A 20,064-nucleotide genomic window follows, 5' to 3' on the forward strand; every position below is an offset into this window, starting at 1 on the left:
TACGCATTTTTCCATTTGTGTGATATCATCCTATTTTTTGCAATTTGTGTGATATGTTATGAATCCATTTTTTGCAATATGATACAAATTTGTTGTGCTTAAGATCCCAGAGTGCATCTTTAGCAGGGGGTTGTCTGGAGGAAACATGCACCAGACAGGAATGGGCAGTCTTGTAGAGGGGCGGGGAAAAAAGCCTTCCACCAATAAACAAGTCTGGAGGTTTATCAGTGTTTATGACCTGGCATCTCTCCCTCCTCACTACCAAAATGGACGCTTCCTGGGCACCCTCTATCAACCACACTGCTGCCCTCTCTCTCTCTCTCTCTCTCTTTCTTTCTCTCTGCTAAAATATTCACTGTCCCTCTACCTCCCAATATGTCCCTGTACCTCTCCCTCTAAAGCTTTTTCTATACTTACTTTACTGTCCCTCTTCCCACACTTTTCTCTCAATGCTGAAGTTCTTCTTCTCTATACTTTGTCTATACATTCTATCCCCAGTGAGCAACGACATGATGCATGGACGTTGTTTATTGGTAAAAATTGTGTCAGTCCCCCCATGCCTTGAATTTAATGTCTATAGATGTAGATTTATTTTGCCAATCTGGCCTGGCAGGACCGGCCTTGATTTGGCCCCAAAATAGTTTTTTTTTTTCAACATCCATAAAAGAGGTTGTTTCAACTTTCACTCTGTACCAAATCCGAACATCCTTTGGACATCAGGCAGAGTCATATTTTCTATGTCTTGCTGACTGGGTCTTGCTCACTATGCCCTCCCTCCCTATTTCTCAAGGTGAAAGCAGAGTGTTCAGAATGGCGGGTCGGTGTGTTCCCTGGCCTGATCTCTCCATCACTCAATCTGTCATCAGCCATGCCTGCCTGACCTTGTTAGGCCAGCGCTTCTCTCCCGCTCACCCCCCCCCCCCCCCCTCACCCCCAGCCTCATCCCCATTGACTATGTAGCCCTGATATGTCAGGGGGATGATGAGTGTGTGTCCCTCTTGAAGTGACTTTGGGAGAGAGCGCGCCAGCGGAGTTTTGTTGTCTGTGACTCTGGTAGTATGTGTGACAATATTTATATTGGTCAAGTTCATGGAAGCCTGCTGTGATCAGGTTTCCCCCATACAAGCTATTAATGGTCCCCATGGAAACCCTCTTTTCAACACAAGTAGGGGATCAAACAAAGGGTCAGGAGTTTCGGTCGTGATATTCACTCATCTTTGCTGCAATGCCTTTTGATGTAGCAATATAATTGTCTACTCTAGTTTCTTAATCCTGCACGGTCCTTCGGGTCCCACAGCACATTTCTGCTTCAGCCCATCACCTGATTCAACTACCCAACCTAACGTAAGCCCTTGATTAGCATGATAAGGTGTGTGTTAGTGCTGGGCACGATCAAAATATGCACCCCAGGACCAGGATTAAGAACCCCATGAATACAGAAATACAGTGGGGGAAAAAAGTATTTAGTCAGCCACCAATTGTGCAAGTTCTCCCACTTAAAAAGATGAGAGGCCTGTAATTTTCATGTACCTATGATAAAAATTACAGGCCTCTCTCATCTTTTTAAGTGGGAGAACTTGCACAATTGGTGGCTGACTAAATACTTTTTTGCCCCACTATATGTGTGACCTTTAGCTACAAGCAACTCTGGACAGTGATACAGGCCGTGCAAGTTTTTACTCCAGCCCAACATTAGCATGCCTCATTCAATCTAGACCACGATAAATTGGTGTACAGTTAGATCTGGGCTGAAACAAAAGCCTGCACACACTGCTGCTCTCCCGAAACCCAAAATTGGCCACTTCTGAGCTGAGACCACACTCACCAACTACACTGTTGTTGTCTGGTGAATATATCATATCTAATAAGGTGAAGTATCATACAAACTCATTCATAGAATCTACCCTGTAAAGACCTTTATTATACACAGATTTAAAATAGCTATTGATAACAAATGTGTACTTTGTGGTTGTGACCCAGAAACTCTTGACCATTTTTTTAAAGACGGCTTTTATGTCAGAAGTTTTTGTAGTGAGTTGGAAGATTTTATTTGAAAATAAACAACTATTAATGTTAATCTGAGAGACTCTGATGTTATGTTTTATTTTGATCCAAATGATATGGACCCTGATTTAACTTTCATTGTTCATGTGTTTATTTTTCATGGAAGATTCTTTATCCATAAAATAAAGTGGGAAGAGACCAAATTCTTCTTCACATGATTTAAGATAGAATTGAAATATTATTTGAAATGATCAGTAAATGTAAAAACAAAAATGCAAAACACACCATAAAACATTTAGACAAATTAAAAATCTATTTGATATGTAACACCCCTGTCTGTTAGGTTTATGTACTCTTGTTTGTATATTTATGTTTTTGTATTTGTTGTGTTCATAATAAAAATGAAAAATACTCACCAAGTTTACTGCCCCGCCTAGTGGAGAAAGGGGACCACTGCAAACGCAAGGTCTGCCAGACCTGTACCAGTCATTCCAACATATTCCTTCAGCTGCTCTAAAGCATACTGGGCTAATTGTTAATGTTCATATTTATTACACAATATTCTACCTATCATCTTGTGTTGATCATTATTCTTTCAATTGTTTGTATTTGTAAAGGGTAAGTTCCTAGTTCAATGCGCTGATAGATGTGTTTACTATTAGTGTTGGTTAGTGTGAAATCAACAGATATATATTTTTGATAATGAGTTTGTGTTGTTTGGGTGTATACGAAACCAACTCTGGACGAGAACACTTCTCCCTGAATCTCTACCAGATTAGAGGAGAGGAAAGTAAGAGAGCAAGAGAATTCTAATGAGAGGGGAGGACAAGGGGTGGAGGAGAAGAAGGAGGATGGGATGGAGAGAGAAGGAGGGGAAAGGAGAGAGGACAAAATATTCAAAACAAAGGAAGTTTTTGGACGACAGGAAAAGTTGTGAGTATGAAAACATTGTGTTCTTTTCTTAATTTTGAAGACTATAAAGACATTAGTAGCACTGCAGTACTGTATATAGAATGTTTACAATAAATAACATGAAGTACATATACAAAACATGTATAGAGAAACTAAACTACATTTTACTGCAAAAAAACTAACTTTTCATGAAGTCATCCTAATAGAATACTGTTTGTGAACTTCGGTCATGGATGACAATATGTCATTCAGAACTAATGTATTTTAGAAAGCTATGTGCCCTGGCATACAAGACGGTATAAATGAGTCAAAGCAAGTTAAATCAATTTAACGTATTCAGGGCCTGGGTAAGATGCTGGTAAAGGAGGAACGGGGGGTTAAACATATCGAGTCACAGAACTGTTCGGACGCTTTAGAACATTCTTAATAAGGTTTACGAAAAGAGACGTGTATGAAAAGAGTGTGTACGAAAAGAGACGTGTATGAAAAGAGTGTGTACGAAAAGAGACGTGTATGAAAAGAGTGTGTACGAAAAGAGGAGTGTATGAAAAGAGTGTGTACGAAAAGATACGTGTATGAAAAGAGTGTGTACGAAAAGAGGCGTGTATGATAAGAGTGTGTATGAGAAAGGAGGAGTAGAGGGGTGCTCAGATAGGGCACAAAAACACATTATTTTGTGAGAACTCATGTCTTGGACTCCAAACTGACACATCACAAGAGGAATGATGCAGGGAGAGAGCTGAGGGAGTGTGTGTGTGTGTGTGTGTGTGTGTGTGTGTGTGTGTGTGTGTGTGTGTGTGTGTGTGTGTGTGTGTGTGTGTGTGTGTGTGTGTGTGTGTGAGAAAGAAAGAGAGAGAGAGAGAGTGAGACAAAGAGAGAGAGGATTAAAACAGCATCCTGATCCCAACTGCTTGATTAATACTGATACTACCAACAGCACATATACTGATACTATCAATATCACATACAGTGGGGAGAACAAGTATTTGATACACTGCCGATTTTGCAGGTTTTCCTACTTACAAAGCATGTAGAGGTCTGTAATTTTTATCATAGGTACACTTCAACTGTGAGAGACAGAATCTAAAACAAAAATCCAGAAAATCACATTGTATGATTTTTAAGTAATTAATTGGCATTTTATTGCATGACATAATTATTTGATCACCTAACAACTAGTAAGAATTCCGACTCTCACAGACCTGTTAGTTTTTCTTTAAGAAGCCCTCCTGTTCTCCACTCATTACCTGTATTAACTGCACCTGTTTGAACTCGTTACCTGTATAAAAGACACCTGTCCACACACTTAATCAAACTTAATTAAACAGATTCCCACCTCTCCACAATGGCCAACACCAGAGAGCTGTGTAAGGACATCAGGGATAAAATTGTAGACCTGCACAAGGCTGGGATGGGCTATAGGACAATATGCAAGCAGCTTGGTGAGAAGGCAACAACTGTTGGCGCAATTATTAGAAAATGGAAGAAGATCATGATGACGGTCAATCACCCTCGGTCTGGGGCTCCATGCAAGATCTCACCTCGTGGGGCATCAATGATCATGAGGAATGTGAGGGATCAGCTCAGAATTACACGGCAGGACCTGGTCAATGACCTGAAGAGAGCTGGGACCACAGTCTCAAAGAAAACCATTAGTAACACACTACGCCATCATGGATTAAAATCATGCAGCGCACGCAAGGTCCCCCTGCTCAAGCCAGCGCATGCAAGGTCCCCCTGCTCAAGCCAGCGCATGCAAGGTCCCCCTGCTCAAGCCAGCGCATGTCCAGGCCTGTCTGAAGTTTGCCCATGACCATCTGGATGATCCAGAGGAGGAATGGGAGAAAATCATGTGGTCTGATGAGACATTTACATTACATTTAAGTCATTTAGCAGACGCTCTTATCCAGAGCGACTTACAAATTGGTGCTTTCACCTTATGACATCCAGTGGAACAGCCACTTTACAATAGTGCATCTAAGTCTTTGAAGGGGGGGGGGGTGAGAAGGATTACTTTATCCTATCCTAGGTATTCCTTAAAGAGGTGGGGTTTCAGGTGTCAGGAGACAAAAATAGAGCTAAGGAGTGGCTCTGTAAGAAGCATCTCAAGGTCCTGGAGTGGCCTAGCCAGTCTCCAAACCTGAACCCAATAGAAAATCTTTGGAGGGAGCTGAAAGTCCATATTGCCCAGCGACAGCCCCGAAACCTGAAGGATCTGGAGAAGGTCTGTATGGAGGAGTGGGCCAAAATCCCTGCTGCAGTGTGTGCAAACCTGGTCAAGAACTACAGGAAACATATGATCTCTGTAATTGTAAACAAAGGTTTCTGTACCAAATATTAAGTTCTGCTTTTCTGATGTATCAAATACTTATGTCATGCAATAAAATGCAAATTAATTACTTAAAAATCATACAATGTGATTTTCTGGATTTTTGTTTTAGATTCCGTCTCTCACAGTTGAAGTGTACCTTTGATAACAATTACAGACCTCTACATGCTTTGTAAGTAGGAAAACCTGCAAAATCGGCAGTGTATCAAATACTTGTTCTCCCCACTGTATACTGATACCACCAGCAGCACATATACTGATACTATCAACAGCTCATATACTGATACTATCAACAGCACATATACTGATACTATCAACAGCACATACACTGATAATATCAACCCCACATATACTGATAATATCAACAGCACATATTGTATACTGATAATATGAACAGCACATGTACTGATACTATCAATAGCACATATACTGATACTATCAACAGCACATATACTGTATCAAGCTCATTTACCTGGATTTCATGAGGTGCACATTTCCTACAACTGCCTTAGAGAAGAGTATACATTGCATTAGAAACAGCAGAGGTAGGGCCAGGGGCAGAGCAGAAGGAGGAAATGTCAAGTCAAGATATTGAAGAGTTCCTCTGTGTGAATTGAAACATTAAACTATTTTCCTCTTTGGGCTATTGTGGGTCCTGTTTCCTTCAGCTCGTAAACATCCAGCTCTTACAAGGATGGGCAGTCTTCCAATCGCCCTGCTCCTCTGCGGTTTCCATGGTCACCCCTGACAAACACAACACACAAATCATCACCTTCAATTAGGTTTGAATCCATCTCTGTTTGTTTTAACTCCATAAAACATTCCCCTCATATGCTTTTCTGTTCCACAGCCCTCACAGCTGTAGCCCAAGCCCCGCAGGCTGGTAATAATGCCCTCGATTCAATGGTCACACGTTATTTCAACAGACATTAAGTTGCATGATACAGTTGAAGTCGGAAGTTTACATACATCTTAGCCAAATACATTTAAATTCAGTTTTTCACAATTCCTGACAATTAATCCAAGTAACAATTTCCTGTCTTAGGTCAGTTAGGATCACCACTTTATTTTAAGAATGTGAAATGTCAGAATAATAGTTATTATTTCAGCTTTTATTTCTTTCATCACATTCCCAGTGGGTCAGAAGTTTACATACACTCATTAGTATTTGGTAGCATTGCCTTTAGACCTATCGGCTGCCTTCGATACTGTGAACCATCAGATCCTCCTCTCCACCCTCTCCGAGTTGGGCATCTCCGGCGCGGCCCACGCTTGGATTGCGTCCTACCTGACAGGTCGCTCCTACCAGGTGGCGTGGCGAGAATCTGTCTCCTCACCACGTGCTCTCACCACTGGTGTCCCCCAGGGCTCTGTTCTAGGCCCTCTCCTATTCTCGCTATACACCAAGTCACTTGGCTCTGTCATAACCTCACATGGTCTCTCCTATCATTGCTATGCAGACGACACACAATTAATCTTCTCCTCTCCCCCTTCTGATGACCAGGTGGCGAATCGCATCTCTGCATGTCTGGCAGACATATCAGTGTGGATGACGGATCACCACCTCAAGCTGAACCTCGGCAAGACTGAGCTGCTCTTCCTCCCGGGAAGGACTGCCCGTTCCATGATCTCGCCATCACGGTTGACAACTCCATTGTGTCCTCCTCCCAGAGCGCTAAGAACCTTGGCGTGATCCTGGACAACACCCTGTCGTTCTCAAATAACATCAAGGCGGTGGCCCGTTCCTGTAGGTTCATGCTCTACAACATCCGCAGAGTACGACCCTGCCTCACACAGGAAGCGGCGCAGGTCCTAATCCAGGCACTTGTCATCTCCCGTCTGGATTACTGCAACTCGCTGTTGGCTGGGCTCCCTGCCTGTGCCATTAAACCCCTACAACTCATCCAGAACGCCGCAGCCCGTCTGGTGTTCAACCTTCCCAAGTTCTCTCACGTCACCCCGCTCCTCCGCTCTCTCCACTGGCTTCCAGTTGAAGCTCGCATCCGCTACAAGACCATGGTGCTTGCCTACGGAGCTGTGAGGGGAACGGCACCTCAGTACCTCCAGGCTCTGATCAGGCCCTACACCCAAACAAGGGCACTGCGTTCATCCACCTCTGGCCTGCTCGCCTCCCTACCACTGAGGAAGTACAGTTCCCGCTCAGCCCAGTCAAAACTGTTCGCTGCTCTGGCCCCCCAATGGTGGAACAAACTCCCTCACGACGCCAGGACAGCGGAGTCAATCACCACCTTCCGGAGACACCTGAAACCCCACCTCTTTAAGGAATACCTAGGATAGGATAAAGTAATCCTTCTCACCCCCCTTAAAAGATTTAGATGCACTATTGTAAAGTGGCTGTTCCACTGGATGTCATAAGGTGAATGCACCAATTTGTAAGTCGCTCTGGATAAGAGCGTCTGCTAAATGACTTAAATGTAAAATGTAAAATGTAAATAGTTGAACTTGGGTCAAATAGCCTTCCACAAGCTTCCCACAATAAATTGGGTGAATTTTGGCCCATTCCTCCTGACAGAGCTGGTGTAACTGAGTCAGGTTTGTAGGCCTTCTTGCTCGCACATGCTTTTTCAGTTCTGCCCATAGATTTTCTATAGGAATGAGGTCAGGGCTTTGTGATGGCCACTCCAATACCTTGACTTTGCTGTCCTTAAGCCATTTTGACACAACTTTGGAAGTTTTCTTGGGGTCATTGTGTCACACCCAGACCATAGAGAGCCTGTTTTATTCACTATTTTGGTTAGGTCGGGGTGTGACTGGGGGGGGGGGGGGGTGTTCCTATCTAGGTTGTTTAGTTCTATGTGGCCTGGTATGGTTCCCAATCAGAGACAGCTGTTTATCGTTGTCTCTGATTGGGGATCATATTTAGGCAGCCATTTCCCCACTATGTTTTGTGGGATCTTGTTTTTGTGTTGTTGCCTTTGAGCACTTCATTTACATCACGTTCGGTGTTTCTTTATTTTGTATTGTTCTAAGTTCCACTTCAATAAATATGTGGAACCCAGATCACGCAGCGCTTTGGTCCGAGTATGCTTCCAACGACGATCATGACACATTGTCCATTTGGAAGACCCATTTTCACGGTTGGGATGGTGTTCTTCGGCTTGCAAGCCTCCCCCTTTTTCCTTCAAACATAACGATGGTCATTATGGCCAAACAGTCCTATTTTTGTTTCATCAGACCAGAGAACATTTCTCCAAAAAGTACGATCTTTGTCCCCATGTGCAATTGCAAACTGTAGTCTGGCTTTTTTATGGCAGTTTTGGAGCAGTGGCTTCTTCCTTGCTGAGCGGCCTTTCAGGTTATGTCGATATAGGACTCGTTTTACTGTGGATAGAGATACTTTTGTACCTGTTTCCTCCAGCATCTTCACAAGGTCCTTTGCTGATGTTCTAGGATTGATGCGCACTTTTCGCACCCAAGTACGTTCATCTCGAGGAGACAGAACGCATCTCCTTCCTGAGCGGTATGAAGGCTGCGTGGTCCCATGGTGTTTATACTTGCGTACTATTGATTGTACTGATGAAAGTGGTACCTTCAGGCGTTTGGAAATTGCTCCCAAGGATAAACCAGAAGTCTACAATATTTTTTCTGAAGTCTTGGCTGATTTCTTTTTATTTTCCCATGAGTTTGAAGTTTGAAGGTAGGCCTTGAAATACATTACAGGTACACCTCCAATAGACTCAAATGATGTCAATTAGCCTATCAGAAGCTTCTAAAGCCATGACATCCTTTCTGGAATTTTCCAAGCTGTTTAAAGGCACAGTCAATTTATTGTATGTAAACTTCTGACCCACTGGAATTGTGATACAGTGAAATAATCTGTCTGTAAACAATTGTTGGAAAAATGACTTGTGTCATGCACAAAGTAGATGTCCTAACCGACTTTCCAGAACTATAGTTTGTTAACAAGAAATTTGTGGAGTGGTTGAAAAACAGGTTTTAATGACTCAAACCTAAGTGTATGTAAACTTCCGACTTCAACAATATGTCTCTGTCTGTGTCATGCCGTAGGTAGAGGTCGTTCCCATTCTGGTTGTGTTGTTTCCCTGCTGGTAGAGGTGGAACTCCACAGAGGTGACTGGAATGAAGAGGAGGCTTTGGTATCTGTCTCTACCCTACCGCCTGGTGAGTGAGGTGTCTGTCTCTACCCTACCGCCTGGTGAGTGAGGTGTCTGTCTCTACCCTACCGCCTGGTGAGTGAGGTGTCTGTCTCTATCCTACCACCTGGTGAGTGAGGTGTCTGTCTCTATCCTACCTCCTGGTGAGTGAGGTGTCTGTCTCTATCCTACCACCTGGTGAGTGAGGTGTCTGTCTCTACCCTACCGCCTGGTGAGTGAGGTGTCTGTCTCTATCCTACCTCCTGGTGAGTGAGGTGTCTGTCTCTATCCTACCTCCTGGTGAGTGAGGTGTCTGTCTCTATCCTACCTCCTGGTGAGTGAGGTGTCTGTCTCTATCCTACCACCTGGTGAGTGAGGTGTCTGTCTCTATCCTACCACCTGGTGAGTGAGGTGTCTGTCTCTACCCTACCGCCTGGTGAGTGAGGTGTCTGTCTCTACCCTACCGCCTGGTGAGTGAGGTGTATGTCTCTACCCTACCACCTGGTGAGTGAGGTGTATGTCTCTACCCTACCGCCTGGTGAGTGAGCTGTCTGTCTCTACCCTACCGCCTGGTGAGTGAGGTGTCTGTCTCTACCCTATCACCTGGTGAGTGAGGTGTCTGTCTCTATCCTACCACCTGGTGAGTGAGGTTTCTGTCTCTACCCTAACGCCTGATGAGTGTGGTGTCTGTCTCTACCCTATCACCTGGTGAGTGAGGTGTCTGTCTCTACGCTAACGCCTGATGAGTGAGGTGTATGTCTCTACCCTACCGCCTGGTGAGTGAGGTGTCTGTCTCTACGCTAACGCCTGATGAGTGAGGTGTCTGTCTCTACCCTACCGCCTTGTGAGTGAGGTGTCTGTCTCTACCCTACCGCCTGGTGAGTGAGGTGTCTGTCTCTACCCTACCGCCTGGTGAGTGAGGTGTCTGTCTCTATCCTACCACCTGGTGAGTGAGGTGTCTGTCTCTACCCTACCGCCTGGTGAGTGAGGTGTCTGTCTCTACCCTACCGCCTGGTGAGTGAGGTGTCTGTCTCTACCCTACCGCCTGGTGAGTGAGGTGTATGTCTCTATCCTACCGCCTGGTGAGTGAGGTGTCTGTCTCTACCCTACCGCCTGGTGAGTGAGGTGTCTGTCTCTATCCTACCACCTGGTGAGTGAGGTGTCTGTCTCTACCCTACCTCCTGGTGAGTGAGGTGTCTGTCTCTATCCTACCACCTGGTGAGTGAGGTGTCTGTCTCTATCCTACCTCCTGGTGAGTGAGGTGTCTGTCTCTATCCTACCACCTGGTGAGTGAGGTGTCTGTCTCTATCCTACCATCTGGTGAGTGAGGTGTCTGTCTCTACCCTACCGCCTGGTGAGTGAGGTGTCTGTCTCTACCCTACCGCCTGGTGAGTGAGGTGTATGTCTCTACCCTACCGCCTGGTGAGTGAGGTGTCTGTCTCTACCCTATCACCTGGTGAGTGAGGTGTCTGTCTCTACCCTACCACCTGGTGAGTGAGGTGTCTGTCTCTACCCTACCTCCTGGTGAGTGAGGTGTCTGTCTCTACCCTATCACCTGGTGAGTGAGGTGTCTGTCTCTACCCTATCACCTGGTGAGTGAGGTGTCTGTCTCTACCCTACCTCCTGGTGAGTGAGGTGTATGTCTCTACCCTACCTCCTGGTGAGTGAGGTGTATGTCTCTACCCTATCACCTGGTGAGTGAGGTGTCTGTCTCTACCCTATCACCTGGTGAGTGAGGTGTCTGTCTCTACCCTATCACCTGGTGAGTGAGGTGTATGTCTCTACCCTACCTCCTGGTGAGTGAGGTGTCTGTCTCTACCCTACCTCCTGGTGAGTGAGGTGTATGTCTCTACCCTATCACCTGGTGAGTGAGGTGTCTGTCTCTACCCTATCACCTGGTGAGTGAGGTGTCTGTCTCTACCCTACCTCCTGGTGAGTGAGGTGTATGTCTCTACCCTACCTCCTGGTGAGTGAGGTGTCTGTCTCTACCCTACCTCCTGGTGAGTGAGGTGTCTGTCTCTACCCTATCACCTGGTGAGTGAGGTGTCTGTCTCTACCCTATCACCTGGTGAGTGAGGTGTATGTCTCTACCCTACCTCCTGGTGAGTAAGGTGTATGTCTCTACCCTACCGCCTTGTGAGTGAGGTGTATGTCTCTACCCTACCTCCTGGTGAGTGAGGTGTATGTCTCTACCCTACCTCCTGGTGAGTGAGGTGTCTGTCTCTACCCTATCACCTGGTGAGTGAGGTGTCTGTCTCTACCCTACCTCCTGGTGAGTGAGGTGTATGTCTCTACCCTATCACCTGGTGAGTGAGGTGTCTGTCTCTACCCTATCACCTGGTGAGTGAGGTGTCTGTCTCTTCCCTACCTCCTGGTGAGTGAGGTGTATGTCTCTACCCTACCGCCTGGTGAGTGAGGTGTCTGTCTCTACCCTACCGCCTGGTGAGTGAGGTGTATGTCTCTACCCTACCGCCTGGTGAGTGAGGTGTCTGTCTCTACCCTATCACCTGGTGAGTGAGGTGTCTGTCTCTACCCTACCACCTGGTGAGTGAGGTGTCTGTCTCTACCCTACCTCCTGGTGAGTGAGGTGTCTGTCTCTACCCTATCACCTGGTGAGTGAGGTGTCTGTCTCTACCCTATCACCTGGTGAGTGAGGTGTCTGTCTCTACCCTACCTCCTGGTGAGTGAGGTGTATGTCTCTACCCTACCTCCTGGTGAGTGAGGTGTATGTCTCTACCCTATCACCTGGTGAGTGAGGTGTCTGTCTCTACCCTATCACCTGGTGAGTGAGGTGTATGTCTCTACCCTACCTCCTGGTGAGTGAGGTGTCTGTCTCTACCCTACCTCCTGGTGAGTGAGGTGTATGTCTCTACCCTATCACCTGGTGAGTGAGGTGTCTGTCTCTACCCTATCACCTGGTGAGTGAGGTGTCTGTCTCTACCCTACCTCCTGGTGAGTGAGGTGTATGACCCTACCTCCTGGTGAGTGAGGTGTCTGTCTCTACCCTACCTCCTGGTGAGTGAGGTGTCTGTCTCTACCCTATCACCTGGTGAGTGAGGTGTCTGTCTCTACCCTATCACCTGGTGAGTGAGGTGTATGTCTCTACCCTACCTCCTGGTGAGTAAGGTGTATGTCTCTACCCTACCGCCTTGTGAGTGAGGTGTATGTCTCTACCCTACCTCCTGGTGAGTGACATGTCTCTACCCTACCTCCTGGTGAGTGAGGTGTCTGTCTCTACCCTATCACCTGGTGAGTGAGGTGTCTGTCTCTACCCTACCTCCTGGTGAGTGAGGTGTATGTCTCTACCCTATCACCTGGTGAGTGAGGTGTCTGTCTCTACCCTATCACCTGGTGAGTGAGGTGTCTGTCTCTTCCCTACCTCCTGGTGAGTGAGGTGTATGTCTCTACCCTACCGCCTGGTGAGTGAGGTGTCTGTCTCTACCCTACCGCCTGGTGAGTGAGGTGTATGTCTCTACCCTACCGCCTGGTGAGTGAGGTGTCTGTCTCTACCCTATCACCTGGTGAGTGAGGTGTCTGTCTCTACCCTACCACCTGGTGAGTGAGGTGTCTGTCTCTACCCTACCTCCTGGTGAGTGAGGTGTCTGTCTCTACCCTATCACCTGGTGAGTGAGGTGTCTGTCTCTACCCTATCACCTGGTGAGTGAGGTGTCTGTCTCTACCCTACCTCCTGGTGAGTGAGGTGTATGTCTCTACCCTACCTCCTGGTGAGTGAGGTGTATGTCTCTACCCTATCACCTGGTGAGTGAGGTGTCTGTCTCTACCCTATCACCTGGTGAGTGAGGTGTCTGTCTCTACCCTATCACCTGGTGAGTGAGGTGTATGTCTCTACCCTACCTCCTGGTGAGTGAGGTGTCTTTACCCTACCTCCTGGTGAGTGAGGTGTATGTCTCTACCCTATCACCTGGTGAGTGAGGTGTCTGTCTCTACCCTATCACCTGGTGAGTGAGGTGTCTGTCTCTACCCTACCTCCTGGTGAGTGAGGTGTATGTCTCTACCCTACCTCCTGGTGAGTGAGGTGTCTGTCTCTACCCTACCTCCTGGTGAGTGAGGTGTCTGTCTCTACCCTATCACCTGGTGAGTGAGGTGTCTGTCTCTACCCTACCTCCTGGTGAGTGAGGTGTATGTCTCTACCCTATCACCTGGTGAGTGAGGTGTCTGTCTCTACCCTATCACCTGGTGAGTGAGGTGTCTGTCTCTTCCCTACCTCCTGGTGAGTGAGGTGTATGTCTCTACCCTACCTCCTGGTGAGTGAGGTGTCTATCTCTACCCTACCTCCTGGTGAGTGAGGTGTCTGTCTCTACCCTATCACCTGGTGAGTGAGGTGTATGTCTCTACCCTACCTCCTGGTGAGTAAGGTGTATGTCTCTACCCTACCGCCTTGTGAGTGAGGTGTATGTCTCTACCCTACCTCCTGGTGAGTGTGTCTTTACCGCCTGGTGAGTGAGGTGTCTGTCTCTAATACCGCCTGGTGAGTGAGGTGTCTGTCTCTACCCTATCACCTGGTGAGTGAGGTGTCTGTCTCTATCCTACCACCTGGTGAGTGAGGTGTCTGTCTCTACCCTATCACCTGGTGAGTGAGGTGTCTGTCTCTACCCTACCTCCTGGTGAGTGAGGTGTATGTCTCTACCCTACCTCCTGGTGAGTGAGGTGTCTGTCTCTACCCTACCTCCTGGTGAGTGAGGTGTCTGTCTCTACCCTATCACCTGGTGAGTGAGGTGTATGTCTCTACCCTACCTCCTGGTGAGTGAGGTGTATGTCTCTACCCTACCGCCTTGTGAGTGAGGTGTATGTCTCTACCCTACCTCCTGGTGAGTGAGGTGTCTGTCTCTACCCTACAGCCTGGTGAGTGAGGTGTCTGTCTCTACCCTACCTCCTGGTGAGTGAGATGTATGTATCTACCCTACCGCCTGGTGACTAAGGTCTTCAATGTGGAACAGAAACATTACTAAACAATGTTAGGCCAGGGATGACCAGGGGTGTCCAGTGTTATCTAAACATTGTGTGTGAGTTATCTGGATGTTGTGTGTATCCTCTGTGCTAGACTGTAGGGAAGAGACGTACCCCTGCACCAGGATGTACTCTGTCCACCGGCCCATCAAGAGATGCATCCACTCCCTCTGCCTTTACAGGTAAACTGCAACTACAGGTTCTCTCTCACAGGAAAACATAGACACACTCAGTGCCTCCTGGTCATGCGGTCAAACCTGAGAGCCTGTACAGAGATGCATGTTTTAGAGACAGCAGCTGGGCTCTGATTATAGTGTAATGATGTCTGTCTCCTGGTTTGTCTCAGCCTCCCTCGTGTCTATGTGATCAACAAGGAGATATGTGTTAGAACTGTCTGCCAACAGGATGAGTACCTGAAGGGTAAGACAGTCCACCTGATAGCACTTCATTAGACCCGTTGTTAGGATTACAACAACATAACAATCTGAGTGCATGAAACACTTACTGGCTTTAGGACAGCATGTACATCTGAGCCCACACATCCTCTCTCTCTTCTCTCCATCCCAGCGGAGCTCTGCAGGGAGCGGTCCGGCTGGCCCAAACGCTTCCAGAGGTCAACCACCAATAAGAAACGCTGTCACAATCGCAGCGGCAATCCCAAAACCTGGGAAAACAAGGACTGATGGGCCCAAGATGGAGGAGTTAGAAGGAGGGGTGGAGGAGGAAGGAGAGAAGGAGAGAAAGAGAGAAGGAGGGGCGGAGGAGGAAGGAGAGAAGGAGTAGGAGGGAGGACACCCTTGGAGACAGAACACTGGGTTATCTCCATAAAAAGACCCCAAAACACCATAAATTCACCGCTCAACACCTGGTGCTAGCCTGTGCCTTAATACACAACCACAACCACGCACGCACACATACACACACAAACAATATATATATATATATATATATATATATATATATATATATAAAACACAGTCCACGTGACTCCAGTTAAGAACAGTCCGAGTCATATTTCTCAGTTCTTCTATTAGCCCTGTGTTTTAATAGAACTGTATGTGAATATCAGGGGAGAAATCACTCCCCACAGATTGGACCTGTGTTTTAATAGAACTGTATGTGAATATCAGGGGAGAAATCACTCCCTACAGATTGGACCTGTGTTTTAATAGAACTGTATGTGAATATCAGGGGAGAAATCACTCCCCACAGATTGGACCTGTGTTTTAATAGAACTGTATGTGAATATCAGGGGAGAAATCACTCCCCACAGATTGGACCTGTGTTTTAATATAACTGTATGTGAATATCAGGGGAGAAATCACTCCCCACAGATTGGACCTGTGTTTTAATAGAACTGTATGTGAATATAAGGGGAGAAATCACTCCCCACAGATTGGACCTGTGTTTTATTTGACACGGATCATGTTCTGTGCCGTTGCGGGCTGTATAATACTGTTCAGATGGAACGCTGTTGAGTTCCTGTAGTTGTGTACTGTAGAGACAGTCTGAGAACAATGTATCCACTCTGTCATTACTGACACCTTATTGTAAAGCACTCTATCACAATCCAATACCAAAGCAGTGCAATACTACAAAGCAGTGCAATACTACAAAGCAGTGCAATACTACCCAATAAAATGTCATTCATTGGTTTGTGTGGATCACTTTATTGATGTAGTCCAGTTTTTTTCCTCATGTAGATAAAAAGAAAACAAGTCAACCTCGACTCAACATTAGTTGATATCTTTATGCTTTGATTTTCAATACATCAACATTTACATACAATATGTGTATTTGTAATGTCAAGAATAAACACGTAAACCAACATGAGTAGAGTCTACACAGACCCTCACCAGTTCATACCAGTTCTCCCACTAGCTGTGTTCTCACACAGGAAATCAATCAATGATCACCTCACTAATCAACATCATGTCATCAGTCAATGCAAATGTTTGAGTCCATGTGTGTCCATGAGAGAAAGACACACACAATGATAAGTACAAAAGCCACATAACTGGCTTACTGTAATATTACCCTTCCCTCCCTCCATCCTTTATCCCTCCCTCCCTCCACCCCTCCCTCTATCCATTCATCTATCCCTCCCTCCCTCCACCCCTCCCTCTATCCATTCATCTATCCCTCCCTCCCTCCACCCCTCCCTCTATCCCTCCCTCCCTCCACCCCTCCCTCTATCCATTCATCTATCCCTCCCTCTATCCATTCATCTATCCCTCCCTCTATCCATTCATCTATCTATCCCTCCCTCCATCCTTTATCCCTCCCTCTATCCATTCATCCTTTATCCCCCCTCCCTCTATCCATTCATCTATCTATCCCTCCCTCCATCCTTTATCCCTCCCTCCACCCCTCCCTCTATCCATTCATCTATCTATCCCTCCCTCCATCCTTTATCCCTCCCTCTATCCATTCATCTATCCCTCCCTCCATCCTTTATCCCTCCCTCTATCCATCTACTATCCCTCCCTCCATCCTTTATCCCTCCCTCTATCCATCTATCTATCCCTCCCTCCATCCTTTATCCCTCCCTCTATCCATTCATCTATCTATCCCTCCCTCCATCCTTTATCCCTCCCTCTATCCATCTACTATCCCTCCCTCCATCCTTTATCCCTCCCTCTATCCCTCCCTCCATCCTTTATCCCTCCCTCTATCCATTCATCTATCTATCCCTCCCTCCATCCTTTATCCCTCCCTCTATCCATTCATCTATCTATCCCTCCCTCCATCCATACCTCTATCCCTTTATCCCTCCTTTCTCTCACAATAACAACACAACAGTAAAGTAAAACACTGCATCTCACAAGGAATGGAATAGTCTGTCTGAATTGACAGAGTTACGTTAGTTCCAGGGTTCAACGTATAGAATACAGACAGACGGACGGACGAACAGACAGACAGTTGTATGTACACACACAGGGCTACTCATCCAGCAGGGCAAAAGTCGTGACCTAAATTAGTCATCACTACCCAGAAACCCCTAGGGACTGTTGATTACATCACTAGGCCTAAATCAGGCCTGTCTATCACCCCATGGGTTTAAGCCCTTCCTCACCCTCCATCCCTCTTCAGATCTCACCCATCTTTCCCTTCCCTCAATCAGCACACTTTTTTTGCTCTCTTTCCCTCCATTTCTGTGTTAATTGACCAACTAACACCAGCCTCCTGTTAAAACAATGCAGCCAAGTGACCCAGACAAGTGCCCATCCCCAGCAGTGATCACGTCCACAGCAGCTGCTGCTGTGCATCTCACCACTCTCCCTGTCAGACTGTGGTTGTAGGACCGCAATAGCCCACTAAGGGGCGCCAAACAGCACGCCTGCTGTGTAAACTTACAGTAGATCAGTGTCCACTCAAAGCAGAAGCTGCTCCAAAGCACAGCTCCAGACTCACCGTGACCTAACCTTAGCAATTAAGAGGAAAAAGCTAAACTGACCTTGGATCAGATATAAGATAACTTGGTCATGTACTAATGCATCCTGTAAATCAGTTATTTCAGGTGATAATTCCAGTTGTACTGGAGATTATAAAGGAAAATGAGCTACAACACTACCACAACAACAATGGAAATTACAAACTACTGACACTATATGCATTTACAATAATATATTATGTACATACATTAATTTATTTATTTATCAAGACTATATTAGTGTGAGTCACCATCATTCCTTTCTGTACCATCTTCCATTTAGAGAGATTTGCCCTCAGTCTTTTCCCTCAGTAATAAATAAATACTCTGTTGCAATAGATAGAGAGACAGAGGGAGAGGGCAAGAAAAGGGGGACCGAGGGGGAGAGAGTGTAGAGTTGGGGCTGAGAGGGAAAGATGTAAAGGGAGAGGATGGTAAGGAGAGGAAGCCAGGAGAGGGGTGAAGAGAGTAGGGGAGGGGTGAGAGAGAGAAAAATAAAGAGAGGGGGAAGAGAGAGAGAGAGAGAGAGAGAGAGAGAGAGAGAGTACACTGAGGTTGAGGTGATAATATACAGTGTTCTGCTGGAATCCTCCTCTAGTCAGGGATTAAAGGTCAGGTGAAGGTCAAGTGAAAGGGATTGTGGGACGGCCTCAGAACTGCTGCCAGTTGGTGGAACCATCATCGTTGGCGAGAGGAGACATTGACCTGCATTATGGGGGAAAAGAGGAGAGCATTAATGGGGGGAACAGATTAATGAAAGAAGAGAGAAAAGGATGAAAGAGAGAGGATTTTCCCCTTACTTTTCTGGGGCAGAGAAGTCTCCCCACATGTCCGAGCCGCCTGCAGGGTTGGGGTTCGGCTGCACCACAGAGTTGGAGTTACTGCTGTCCAGGTCTAACAAACAGCCTGAGAACAGAGAGACAACGATAGAATTAGGAAACTAATGTAATAGGATCTCTATGGAGACAACACACATCAAACCCTTCAATACACACCCTCTACTGCTTTCTCTACATTCATACTCTAACGACAATAGCCTTTTTTCTTGGTTAGCTCATAAAACTAAAAGAAAAAACACGCAGGGCCCCATTCGATCCTTAACCTAATTACACAGTGGCATATAAAACATACACTTTTTCCCTTCAGTCAAATGAATTCACAGCATGGTTTGGGGAACTGTAAAAATAGTATTCAACAATGGAAGCAAAATGCGATATACAGAAAAAGCAGTTACCAGGGTAACCGAACAAGATAAACAAACAGATGAATCAGAAGCAGCGATATAAAAACAGGGTTGCATTCAGGAGAACACAACGCTCTGAACGTTGCACATAGAATTGTCTTGTATGGAGCTGACATCTTCCCTAATCTACATGCCAGAGCAAATCTATACTGAACAAAAATATAAACGCAACATGCAGCAATTCCAATGATTTTAATGAGTTACAGATCATATATGGAAATCAGTCAATTGAAATAAATAAATTAGGCCCTAATCTATGGATTTCACACGAGAGGCCAGGGGCACAACCATAGGTGGGCCTGTGAGGACATAGGCCCACCCACTTGGGAGCCAGGCCCAGTCAATCAGAGTTTTCCCCACAAAAGGGCTTAATTACAGACAGAAATACTGCTCAATTTCATCAGCTGTCCAGGTGGCTGGTCTAAGACGATCCCACAGGTGAAGAAGCCGGATGTGAAGGTTCTGGGCTGGCGTGGTTATGCGTGGTCTGCGGTTGTGAGGCCGGTTAGACGTACTGCCAAATTCTCTAAAACAATGGGGGACGGCTTATGGTAGAAAAATGAACATTAAATTCTCTGGCAACAGCTCTGGTGGACATTCCTACAGTCAGCATGCCAATTCCACACTCCCTCAAAACTTGAAACATCTGTGGCATTTTGTGTGACAAAACTGCACATTTTAGAGTGGCCTTTTATTGTCGCCAGCACAAGGTACAGCTGTGTAATGATCATGCTTATTAATCAGATTCTTGATATGCCACACCTGTCAGGTGGTACAATTGCAGTATCTTGGCAAAAGAGAAATGCTCACTAACAGGGATGTAAACAAATTTGTGAACAAAATTTGAGAAAACTAAGCTTTTTGTGCATATGGAACATTTCTGAGATATTTTATTTCAGCTTATGAAACATGGGACCAACACTTTACATGTTGTGTTTATTTTTTTGTTTATTATATACACTATATATACACAATATGTGAATATCCCTTCAAATTAGTGGATTCAGCTACTTCTGCCACACCCGTTGCTGACAGGTGTATAAAATGACAGGTGTATAAA

At 46.0% G+C, this 20,064-nt stretch overlaps 2 protein-coding genes across 2 annotated transcripts in view; one reads left to right on the forward strand and one right to left on the reverse strand.

Annotated features, from left to right (window-relative positions):
- The first annotated feature begins 9,269 nt into the window (after nucleotides 1-9,269).
- Nucleotides 9,270-15,980, forward strand: LOC135575194 (microfibrillar-associated protein 5-like). Its single transcript, XM_065027846.1, has 4 exons — nucleotides 9,270-9,388; nucleotides 14,423-14,510; nucleotides 14,675-14,748; nucleotides 14,896-15,980. The coding sequence occupies exons 2-4, from the start codon at nucleotides 14,455-14,457 to the stop codon at nucleotides 15,009-15,011; spliced, it is 246 nt and encodes an 81-aa protein (XP_064883918.1). The 5' UTR covers nucleotides 9,270-9,388; nucleotides 14,423-14,454; the 3' UTR covers nucleotides 15,012-15,980.
- Nucleotides 15,981-17,031: 1,051 nt separating this feature from the next.
- LOC115140797 (adaptin ear-binding coat-associated protein 1-like) overlaps nucleotides 17,032-20,064 on the reverse strand; it is an 18,483-nt gene continuing 15,450 nt past the window's right edge. Inside the window, exons 7-8 of the mRNA XM_065027847.1 lie at nucleotides 18,562-18,667; nucleotides 17,032-18,466 (exon numbers count right to left, since the gene is read on the reverse strand). Coding sequence (XP_064883919.1) covers nucleotides 18,412-18,466; nucleotides 18,562-18,667 — 161 coding nt within the window. The 3' untranslated portion in view covers nucleotides 17,032-18,411. The remainder of the gene's footprint in view (nucleotides 18,467-18,561; nucleotides 18,668-20,064) is intronic.

The sequence above is a fragment of the Oncorhynchus nerka genome, linkage group LG14 (genome assembly GCF_034236695.1).
Source record: "Oncorhynchus nerka isolate Pitt River linkage group LG14, Oner_Uvic_2.0, whole genome shotgun sequence".
Lineage (NCBI taxonomy): Eukaryota > Metazoa > Chordata > Actinopteri > Salmoniformes > Salmonidae > Oncorhynchus > Oncorhynchus nerka.

What these genes read in the sequence shown, in the direction of transcription:
- LOC135575194 (XM_065027846.1), top strand. Translation starts at nt 14,455, where the DNA reads ATGTACTCTGTCCACCGGCCCATCAAGAGATGCATCCACTCCCTCTGC. An exon ending in CACTCCCTCTGCCTTTACAG is followed by an intron (nt 14,511 to 14,674) that starts GTAAACTGCAAC and finishes GGTTTGTCTCAG; the next exon opens with CCTCCCTCGTGTCTATGTGA. An exon ending in ACAGGATGAGTACCTGAAGG is followed by an intron (nt 14,749 to 14,895) that starts GTAAGACAGTCC and finishes TCTCCATCCCAG; the next exon opens with CGGAGCTCTGCAGGGAGCGG.